Below are 12,370 nucleotides of genomic sequence, written 5' to 3'. Positions count from 1 at the left end.
CTATTTCAACTTACTGTGGTTCTAAGTAGAACAACATTGGCTTCTTGGAGAGAACATGGAATGCAGTTGGCCCATACATGCCACTCTGGTTTCCAGTAGAATATAAGCAAGAGAAATCCAAGTGTAAATATGTATCCAAAAATGCACATTGCTTTTCGGCAAGTACTGGTTCTGTAGCCAAAAATGTCCTTTTGGAGTAAAAACAGAGAAATCAAACATTATTTCATTTACCCTAAATATAACATAGCCCTGTACACAAGCTATGCACAAAAGAACACATGATATCCAGTATTTTAAAGTGATATGCATACAATCCAAGATATTAGACTAAAAAGGATTTGCAGATTTTGCAGTAAGTATAAAGAAAAAAAAGTTAAGCTTCAGACTTCAGATTTTTTAAACGGTGACTGCCTTTCACCAAATGTTCGCCGGAGGCAAATCAATTACTGTTATTTAAAACACACGCATCTGAAAGAGTCACTTGTAGTAAATGTTTGGAAAATGTCAGATTAGCCGCTTTATAAATATGCCCCTTTTTGTCATCACCATTATGCCTACTGCCTTCAACCACTTATAGCCAATAAAAAATATATAGTAACCTGTTCTCAGGTTGCAATAGAGTAATCTTTTCTCTCTACTAACAGAATAATATAGTGGTAGGTTCATTTGTTCTGCCTAAATTGCCACAAGTGACACCAAATGGAAACGCAAAGATTAGAAAACCCCTAGTAGTGGACTTTTTAGGCACGTACAACAGATATCAAATATATAAAATATAAAGAGAAGTTTATTGAAAATTATATTATAAAAAAACTTTATAAAACAAGGAAGGCATAAACAAGCTAATAATGTGTATATACAACAAATGCTTAAAACACCCAATAATGTGTATATACAACAAATGCTTTAGTGACCAAATGGAAACACAGTGGTTAGTGGTTTAAGCTGATAAACTGTACTTAAATGTATGTTCATCCAGTTCTGAGATTTTCACTGGGCTGCCAGACAGAAGATTTAGGTTGTAGATCTGACTTTTTCACTATACAGCTAGATCATGTTTCAGGCCCAGCCTGTAACTGGTCAGCTCACCCCTCTGCTCTCAGCTTTCTCCTCCCGTCAATGTTTTTTGTCAGCACATGCGCATGTAACATACCTGATTGGCTCCTAGAACCCATCCTCCTTTGCTGTTTGGGTAAATAACATTAACATTCAGTTGTCTCTGAGGCAATCAGATAACAGGAACATTTAGAAGTTACCAATATTGGAGAACTATAACTGCTTACTGGGAGCACAATTGACCCTTGAGCATACATGAATGGTTTGTATGTAAACACCAACAATGAACTTGTTGCTTCCCTTTGATCTTTTAAAACATAGAATTGAAGGGTTTTGTTAGATCTATTTGATATGTGCAATAAAGACCTGTGCACATTTCCTGTGCTATCCAAAGCAGTTTAATTAGGCCCTCACAGTTTTTAGTTTGGACTACAGGACAATTAGTTCCTAAGACATGGGGATGCGTAAAGGAGAAAGGGATTCAGTAATTTAGCAAAAGACAACAGGCAGAGCTGACACCAATAATTCACAAAAAAAGCAGGGTGTTGTTAGCCCCCATTACAGGAAGTGTCTTTTAAGGGATAAAACAGAGAAATATGCAGTACATCTCTGCAATACATGCATATGTGTGTTTTTTTTTTTCTGGAATATTCTATATGGGGGAAGTAACCCCCTTGTTTTATAGATTTGGGATAGACATATTGACATTTTTAAAGGTTGACTGTGCTTTGCAGTTGATTAGTGGAGGGCCCACCTCAGTATAATTTGCCTGGTTATATTTTCTGCTTGTGAAGGGTTAGCTTGATTGGAAATAATTTTTCCTTTCCATTTTGAAAGGGATCATAGAGGGTGCAGCCTACCATGAGGGGCACCCCTCTCCCCCATGACCACATGGCAATCTGGGACACCTGCACCTCCCTTGTTCCTACCCTAAATGCAGGGCAGGGAGGTAGCTGTGGAAGCTGCCAGGAGAGATAAGCTATCACGTCTAAACACAGAATTTGTGTCCCTTTGTTTAGAAGAGACAGTGGTGAGCAGGGAGCAGAGGGCCAGAGATAAAGGTGGCAGAATAGAGCTAAACTATGCTCCGGCTGAAAAAAAAAGTTAGCATTTGTATGCTATGCTAGCAATAGATTCCTCTGCATAATCCCAAACAGAACACTACCTGCAATAAGTTTGCATTTTCTCCTTGTACTTTTGTGTGTTTGCTCCAGGTGCTCCATTTTCGTCCCACATGCTAAAGACAGCTGGTAGGTAAATTGGCCCTAGTATATTGTTTATGTATATATGTGAGATTAGATTGTAAGTTCCTTGAAGGAAGGAACTGATATGCATGTACAGCATTGTGTACATTTTTGGTGCTGTATAAATATCTGTAACAAATAATACCGATCTACCCCATTATGCAAATTGCACTGAAAACCAAAATGTAGTTACAGCTGTAAATGGTTTATGAATTGTTAAAGAATTAATAATTCAGATACCAAATATTTTAAGTACCCCAAGGGAAAATAGAAGAAATAAATGAAATGTATAAACCTAGTTCTAATTAGTACATGTGCCCTGCTCGATAAATATAGTGGTCAGGAATGCGAGCAAGCAACATTATGACCCCATTTATACTCAAAAAAGTTGCTAAACCTGATGGCTAAACAACTGTGTAAATGTCTCACAAAAACTTAAAAGCTATGTCTTTATTGTTTTTACAGAACTGTTAAAATATATTATATAGGGTCAAATTTAAAAAACAAAGAAGATGACTCCTTACCACATTCTTTTGGGAATAGGCAAGCAAAATGCATGTGGATTTGTAAATTGTTTCATGTAAAAAGTTAAAGAGTAGGGATAACCTGTCATTTAGGTCCAAACGAGCTTTGCTTGTTTAGGCATATGTCCGAATGCCAGAATTTCAGCTTGTTCGGAGGAAGTTGAATGTAATGTACAGTAGGGATGGGCTGGATGTTTGAGTCGAAACTTAAAGTGGAATTCCGCTGCCGAATCTTTCTTTTTTTCCTGTGTCTTTGTTATGCGTTTACTAATGAGTTTTTGTACTCACTACTTGTGGCTTTTTACTCCCCGGCTTGCCGATTTCATGCGGAAGAAACAGTTTTAAAACTTCATGCTGGCTGTTTCCATATTGCTTGTGGGCATTTGAAGCCCACAAGCATTTCCTTCCGGGATGCGGTGATGCTGTGCTCCCAGCATTCACCGATCGATTCCGCGCATGCTCATTGATAGCAGCGAGCAGCGCCGTAAAATGGTGCCTTCTGAGATGCCCTCGTCACATGACCTGCGTCATGTGACGCCGAAATCTCACAATATTTCAGCAGGACAGCGTTCCCCACTGATTCATGGGAACAATGTGAGAAACTTCCCAGGGGACTTTGCGGAGCCGGGGAAAGGTGATAACCACGCCTACTCCCACGGGAGGAGAGCCTGGAAGTAACCTTTGAAATGTAAATTAAAAGTTAATAACGGCGATCGGATTTTTATAAAGGTTTGTTTTGGCATCTTTGGGAGAAACAATATGGCTTGGGAGGTTTTAAAAATGTGAGTACAACACCGCTTTAAGTTTGACTCAAACTTTGGCTGTTCATTTGATTGTTCTTGGAGCACTTACGGGAAGTTCGCCCACCCCAGAGCACCCCATAATGCTCTGCGAGATCGCACTGCATTGATGGCTGCTGATTGGCCAAAGCATGCACATGACCTGTATGCTTTGGCCAGTCACAGCCTGACGTACTGTGAGAGCCATGAATGGCCAAAGGCATGGCTCAGGGGCTAAGTCCAAGCACCATATTATATAAGGCTGCGGCTTACACAGCGGTATATTGAATGAATGGAGATTATGCAGGTATTGTAATATTAATATATTAAAAAAATATATATATAAATTATATATATATATATATATATATATATATATATATATATATATATATATATATATATATATATATATATATATATATATATATATATATATATATACATACATACATATATACATACACACATACACAATGTCCCACGATGTCCATCCATTGCCCAACGGACCCGAAAAATGAAAAAAAATTTTTAAAAAGATCCGCCACGATGGGAGGCCTCCCGTTGACTGCTGTCTCTTGGCTTTGACAGCTGTTATATAGGCAATGGTGGGGCCAACTGAGTTACTCTGCCCCTTCTGATTTCATGTGACATAATGTGATGACAGAGGGAGGCCGGGTCATTCGTTACATCAGTCACCGGGAGGCGGAGTATTTTTTTTTCTATTTTCCAGGTCCGTCTGGCAAGGTGATTAAAGATAGATGGACATTGCGGAACACTTTTTTTTTTATTTATTTTTTTAAATAAAAGGAATTGTCAAACACTGTTCACAGTGGGGGTGGGATCCCCCCCCCCTTGTTAAAGGGGTCTTCCAGATTTGGATAAGCCCCCTGCCCACAGGCGCCGACAACCAATGACCAGGGTTGTTGGGAAGAGGCTCTTCTCCCCATTAACATGGGGACAAGGTGCTTTGGGGTGGGGGCGCATGTTGAAGGCAGGTGGCCTACGCATGTTGAGGGCATGCGGCCCGCTCGTCCCCCCTATCCTGGACTCCAGGCTGCATGCTCAGATAAGGGTCTGGTATGGATTTTGAGGTGGACCACACGCCATTTTCTTTTTAAAAAATTTGCCGTGGAGTTCCCCTTAATATCCATACTAGACCCAAAGGGCCTGGGAGGGACCCTACACGATTTTTTTCTTTATCTTTCATCTATATTGCAGGAAACCGGCAATACATTACAGCCGGGAGCAAGTTTAAATTACATATTTTTGTCATTATTGCTGCGGAACTGTTCTACACATCGCACAGATGCGCCGCTTTACAGGCAGACTAAGGGAACCCCCAGGCATGATATTTAAATAAATATTTAATTTTTATGGTTTCACTTTAAGCATTATTAAAATTACTGCTCCTGAAAAAACAATTGTTTTAAAAACTTTTTTTTTGCATTGATACATGTCCCCTGGGCAGTACCCAGGTCCCCATACACTTTTTATGGCAATAACTTGCATATAAGCCTTTAAAATTAGCACTTTTGATTTTTCAGGTTCGTGTCCCATAAACTTTAATAGGGTTTGCTAGAACTTTTTGCCTGTTCTCAGTATTCTGGTGCAAACCGAACCAGGGGGTGTCTGGCCCATCCCTATTGTGACTAAGTACACCCCTTCATGGAAACTATATTCCCTGATGGCTGTAGCCTCTTTTAGTAAGATAATGTGCCCTACCATACTGCAAAAATGGTTTAAGGATGGTTTGAGGTGTTGACCTGGCCTCCAAATCTCAATCCAATGTACAGTAACATTTTTTCTATCATTACTATATATGATGGTTTGCTACTCTATATGAAGACATTTAACCACCTCAAGACTGGACACTTTCACCCTCTTCCTGCCTAGGCCACTTTTCTGTGCTGTCACACATTGAGTGACAATTACATAGGGATGCAACACTGTATCCAAATGGACATGTTATAATTTTTTTTTTACACAGATAGAGCTCTCTTGTTTTTTAATTATCATTTGTTTTTTACGTTTTACTAAATAAATGAACAAAGACCAACAATGTTGAAAAAAACAAGTTTTTCTTAGTTTTGTTATAAAATTTTGAAAATAAATACTTTCTTTGTAAATTTAGGTGAACATGTATTCTGCTATATTTCTTTGGTAAACATAACCGAAATCAGTGTAAATTATTTAGTCTGGTGAAAGTTATAGAGTCAACAAAGAATGGTATTTATATTTGTAAATTGAACAATCCTGATGTACTGACTGCCTATCTAATTTCTTGAGGTTCTAAAATACAGTACTAACCCCCCCCCCCCCCCCCCCACCCCAAATGACTCCTTTTTGGAAAGTAGACAGTTCAAGGTATTTAGTAAGAGGCATGGTGAGTTTTCCCACAATTCTTTTGAAAATTATAAAAGTAAATAAAAAAATGATAATTTTGTAAAAAAAAGTAACAGGTTATGTCTAACACTTCATGCAGGCATACTTAGGAATTACACATCAAAACACATTCTGCTACTCCTCTCAAGTATGGTGATAGCACGTTTGAGACTTTTTCAAAGCCTAGGCACTTAGAGCGGCCTAAACAACAAAGGGAACCGCCGTTCCAGGTAAGTGATTCCAAATTGAAATTAAGTGGCTAGAACTCCTCATGGGGGTGCAAGCCCCAGCTCGCCTGCCGTGAAGGACTGAATGAAGAAGATTGGCTGCACACCAACGTGATGGAAGTCCATTTAATAAATGTTCCATATAAAATATACACCACAAGTGCAATAGCCAGAAATAGAGGTGTAACATAGTGCAGCCTAACAAGTATCACCTTCAGGCATTCCAGGGGCATAAATTACACACTTAATTTCCTAACTACCTTTCACATTTTTGGAGGCCTTTTAGCATCAGGACAGTAGAAACACAAAGAAATAACTACATTTTGGAAAGCAAACAATCTAAGGTATTTTCTAAGAGGCATAATGAGTCTTTTGAAAATGTATTTTTTTGCCAAGTTTTTGGCGTTACCACATGTGTAAGACCTTTTCAATGTTTGGACTGATTATGTACTGGACATTGCAACCTGTGTATCACAAAAATCAACCAACATTGTATAGAAACCAACGTACTGTAATGTTCACCTCTATATGAGTTGTCAGTGAATATAGCATAGTGTAGCTTCACCTACAGCAGTCCCTGTTTCTGTAAGCCAAGTAGGCCTAACCTGATCGTACATGGCTGCCCCATAGCACTACGGTCACTGGCCAGGAAGTACAGAAGGCTGAACTAATGGTAAACAAAAGAGTACCTGTGGTTCTAGTAGTGTAGTAGTCTGCAGAGGATGGGTGTGACTGGTGTTTCTCAGGAATGCAGCCAGTAGAGATGTGTCAGTACTGGTGCCAGGCAGGGACATGGTCAGCAAACAGGCAAAGGATTGCTCCATGCAGTAAACAGGAACATGGTCCATAAATAGGGCAGGGTCAGTACAGGCAGCAAGCATTGACATAATCAGCAACTAGCCAAAGGATTAATCCAGGCAGCAGGCAGAAGCATCAGGCTTAGGGCATCAGTCAGGTAAGACCTGGACACAGGGGTAGAGGCTTCTTCCCACCCAAAGCTCTTTGAACCCTCCAGTACACCAGACCCTGATCTCAGAGAAACCCAAATAAAAACTAAAAGCTTCATTTTATCTGCTCTGAAATAATATTCTAGAGCCCCTCACTTCTACATATGTGAGATCCCTGTGTCTTCTATCCCACTACTTCAAATCAGATTAGTCCAGGCAGCAGGCAAAAAGCATTGGCGATTAACAGGCTGAGGTCAGTTCAGGTGGAAGGCTGAAATGTAGTCGATAAACAGGCCAAGATTAGTTCAAGTGGCAGGTATAGGCATGGTTGAATAACAGACCAGGGTAAGATTTCAGGGCAGGCAGAGGCATGGTCGATTAACAGTCCGGGTCAGTTCAGGCAGAAGGCAGGAGATATAGTCGATTAACAGGCAAGGGTTAGTTCAGGCAGCAGGCAGAGGCATGATCATACAGGGAAATTGCAGTAAGCAGACACATGAGAAATATCTTCACCATGCTTTTACTAATATCTTAGCTATGTATCTTAGGTATGAAAGCAGTCTCCTATACACAGGCAAGGCTGGGAGGGACATTGGGGACAATACTATAAGGTGTCACATCAAATTATGTTTTTGGTCTTTAATGCAACCTACTCACTGCATCAGAGTGAATGTGTTCAGGGACAGTGTCTTCCTGATAGATAAGGCCTGTCACAATGTCCTGTTGGTAGGATCCAGGTCTTTGTTACATAGTTACATAGTTAGTCTGGTTGAAAAAAAGACACAAGTCTATCTGGTTTAACCAATAAACCTTTGTGTGCACTTACAATAGATGACATAGGAGTTGTACAAGGCTAACAAACAGGTAAATGGATATTTTTTTTCTACCAATAGATTGATTTTCTTCTCGCCAAGTAGGGCTGTAACATTTGGTCGTTATAGTCCATGCCTTCCATGAACAGGTTGTAGTCGTGTATGCACCTAGATTTTTGAAGAGGACCATTTCTTCTTTGTAATTCCTCCGAGGTGTCATCTTGGAAGAAAGGACATAACATCTCATTTATCTCTCCATGTTGGGGCCAAAATCTCTTCATTCGGCAAACTGGGCGACTCCCCCCTTTGCAGCTTTGTGGAGAACAATCTTTGTGGGAAGCCCTTGTGGTTTGGCCACACTGTGGCACAAGCCAAAGTTTGCTGGAGATAAAGACGGTGGAATACTCAGAGACTAGTGTAAAGACTATCCACGTAGAGGTGGTATCCCTTTTGGAATATTGATATTACAAGGTCCTACACAAATTTTTCCACTGCTTCCCATATAGGTTGGGCATTCAGGGGGCTCCAGCTGGCTGTCTTTTCCTTCATTAACCTGGAAGTTAAATGTGCATCCCCCTCGCAAACCTTGTACTACTTCAACCCATATCTAATCCGTTTACTGGGGATATACTATTAGATGCCCAGCCTGCTGGTAAAAAGGGACTCAAACACAAATATTTTTGTCCAGAGTCTACATTTTGGCAAACTCATTGGCAAAAAAAAAAAAAAAAAAAAAAAAAAAAAGACGAGTGGCCCACTGGGAATTATCACTGAAGTGCAAAATCCCCATAATCATCGCATAGTGTGTTCTGAGTAGAAGAATAACATGTGATGAATGGGGTGTGTTGACCAGTAGGAGTGGACTTCTTTTTTATCAGTACCATATTCAGTGTAAATCCAAGAAAAAAATTTAATTATTTGAATGTGACAGGTTTCCACTGAAATGGATGGGCATAAAATGAATTCAAATTGTTGGCAATGTATTTATGGCATAAAGATTGCACTGGCCCACAATTAAATCCAACAAACAATAAAAAATTGGTGCACTGGAGACACAAACAGATGTTGGTGCCCTAGGGACACGGAGAGATGCTGTTGGTGCACTGTGGACACTGAGAGATGTTGTTGTGGCACTGAAGACACCTATATATGTTGTTGGTGCACTGGAGACATCAACAGATGTTGGTGTACTGGGAACACTGGCAGATGCTGTTGGTGTATTGGTACACTAACAGATATTGATTGGGGGACACATGGTTGCACTGTGTGTGATGTATAAGTCAATCCACTGTAAAATTACGGTCAACTCACAGATCCCTTCTGTCAGGCACAGATCAGAACTCCTAAATTAAATAGACCCATATGTAACGACATGTTATTGCCATCATCCTTTGATTTACACAATAATTCAGTACCTCAAAAAAGGTGGGATTTTAAAGGCAAGATCAACAAAGAAATGTTTTATGTATATATGTAAAAAGATATTTAATACAAAAAAAAAAAAACTAAAAAAATACAGTTATATAAAATTGTACAAACTACCGCCACGGCTCCGTCCGTAGTGAACGGAGAGGGCGCCACCATCCGGGTGGTACCGATTAATGCCAGCAATAGCAGTGTAGAGGATCAAGCCGGCTTGTGGTCATTTGTCGACTCGTTCCCTCGCCTATCACGTGGATGCTCCACCTCTGCTCCTCCCACCGCCGTCTGTGGGTCACAGCTGATCTGGCTGTGATTGGGGTAGAGTTTCTACTGTTCTACTGTTCTCCTTAGTGGGGCTGTTTAAGGAAAACCAGGAGCCCAGGAGGTGTTAGCTCCATAACTGTCTCCTGGGTTTAGGGGTGTATACCGGTGACTCAAAGGGAATCTGTCGCCGCATGGGACCAGGATTGTGGATAGCATGGAGGATTCAGCGGTTTACAACCTCTTTAGCGTTTTTGTTAGTAGTCATTTTTTTTTCCACATGGTCATATATATCTGTGCATATATTTAATTGCACAGTTTTTTGCATATATGACTGATATTTAATCGAGGTGGTTGACATTGGTTTTTTGATTTTTTGTTATAGGTCCCCTACACCTTCCTCTCTTTTTTGGCCCAGATATTTACTCTTATTGGGGCTCGGAGACATATCTAGCGGAGCTATTGTATACATCGATCGTAGAGTCTTGACTCTTGGGCTCTTTTTGCAGTGAATTAAAATTGTGACCCTGGTAAAGTTGTTTAGCCAAGGTGGGGAATATCTAAGTCCTAGACCTCTGGGCTGATATGTGAGTAGTTCAGTATGGGTATTGTGTATTGTTCAATATATAAATTGTTTTCAGTATATGGATTGGATATTTTGTGTTTTCAGAGAGTGGCTTCCCTGAAGAAGATATTATATGCATTATTCGAAACGTGTCGGAAGAGCCGCTCTTTGTCGCTTCATACTTGCATAAATTGCACATTTTATTGTATAAATTGTTTGTACAATTATATAACTGTATTTTTTAGTCTTTTTTTGTATTAATAAATATCTTTTTACATATATATACATAAAAATTTTCTTTTTTGATATTGCCCTTAAAATCCCACCTTTTTTGAGGTACTGAATTATTGTACAGATCAGATCTCCTTCCCCTCACTCATGTGATTGGATACAGACATTATGTGGTACAAAGGCTAATCACAGAGTCTCTGTACCAACCAAGGTCATGCACGAGCGCCAAAAGGTGTACGGGTATGTTTTCCCAGAACAACGGGGTGGGGGGGGGGGTGAGCAGATACAGTTACTTAGCCACTCACTGATGTGACTCTAATGATCTGTATTTGCAGCCACGCCTCAGCTCCAACTCAAATCCTCATTCATTCAATTCTCATAAGGAGCTCATAACCTAGATCCCTTGCATGTGCAGTTTGCAGTAGGATTCACACTTCTATGAGAATCTAATACTGCTGCTGGTATTAGGCAGTAATGCGAGTGGCTGTAGGACCAATTCACACATTATGGGGTGACAGATAGCATTGTAAAACATTTGTCACCGCAAGCACACACAGGAAACAGCTGTTTCCTATGTGTCCCATTCACGCTGCACTGCATTTTATCACAGCACACCATGATGAAATGCATGGCAATGTACAGCTGTGCATCACAATGCTGCACATTGCCATGAATGTGGTCTACATTTTGTACACTTCTTCAAATAAAGTTTGCACAAAAAAAAAAAAAAAAAAGGGAAGCTGTGTCATGGGCTGAATCGGACATCACACAGCCCCCTGCCACAGCCAGGAACTCATGGCACTTTACTGCTCCAGCAGTTCTCCATTCCTATGTGAATTCTGCCAGATTCATCCACCTTACCAATCGCTCTGTGTCTGCTACACCTCTCTGTCAATCCCTCCACTGGCTTCCGCTCAGCCAAAGAATTAAATTTAAAATACTTACCCACAACATACAAAGCCATCCACAACTCTGCCCCCAGCTACATCACTAGCTTAGTCTCTAAATACCAACCTACTCGTTCTCTTCGTTCCTCTCAAGACCTCCTGCTCTCTAGCTCCCTCATCACCTCCTCCCATACTCGCCTCCAGGACTTTTCCAAAGCCTCTCCAATCCTATGGAATGCCCTACCCCAATCTGTCCGCCTATCTCCTACTTTATTAGCTTTTAGACGATCCCTGAAAACACTTCTCTTCAGAGAAGCCTACCCCACCCACACCTAACTGTATTTTCATTTTCTCCATCAGCTCATCCCCCACAGTTATTACCTTTTGTTTCAACTTGACCCTCCCTTCTAGATTGTAAGCTCTAACGAACAGGGCCCTCTGATCCCTCCTGTATTGATTTGTATTGTAAGTGTACAGTCTGCCCTCATATTGTAAAGCGCTGTGCAAACTGTTGGCGCTATATAAATCCTGAATAATAATAATAATTCACTAATACAGATTAAGCCTGTGCAGCCTGGTTCCTAACATGCTATGGACCAGTACGGGTCCCGGTTGGGAACCTCTGTGCCCTGTCATTAGCAAACAGTAAAAACTACCAGCCCCATTCACTTGCTGGCCAGAAATCCCCAAAGCGTCTGATATGGAATTTGGGAGGGATGGGCTCCAGTCCCACAATTTGTTTTGTTTTTTTCATGAGGTCTCCCTTGACATCCATACCAGATTCCATTAGGGATAAGGGTCCGGTATATATTTTTAGGAGAAATAGTAATACCACATTGTGTTTTCTTTTGTGGGGTCCCTTATTAACATCTATTTCAGACCCTCATCTAGGATAAAGGTCAGGTATGAATAAAGGGAATACTCAGTCGCTTTGTTTACAAACAGAAGAAAGCAGCTCAAAACTGTCACTTTTAGACAAGTTCCACTGTACTTTTTCTTTGCAAATGTCAGGTTTTACTATAATAGGTTG

The 12,370-nt window shown here is 40.4% G+C and overlaps 1 protein-coding gene across 1 annotated transcript in view; it reads right to left on the bottom strand.

The window, feature by feature from the left end:
• Positions 1 to 12,370, bottom strand: part of LOC143988151 (putative cation-transporting ATPase 13A4) — a 191,484-nt gene that overhangs the window by 157,258 nt on the left and 21,856 nt on the right. Inside the window, exon 2 of the mRNA XM_077487480.1 lies at positions 15 to 188. Within this exon, the coding sequence (XP_077343606.1) occupies positions 15 to 188 (174 nt within the window). The remainder of the gene's footprint in view (positions 1 to 14; positions 189 to 12,370) is intronic.

Source organism: Lithobates pipiens, unplaced genomic scaffold (assembly GCF_037356315.1).
Source record: "Lithobates pipiens isolate NorthernLeopardFrog02 unplaced genomic scaffold, aLitPip1_a1.2 Scaffold_18, whole genome shotgun sequence".
Taxonomy (NCBI): Eukaryota; Metazoa; Chordata; class Amphibia; order Anura; family Ranidae; genus Lithobates; species Lithobates pipiens.
This window is presented reverse-complemented; position numbering and strand designations above follow the sequence as displayed.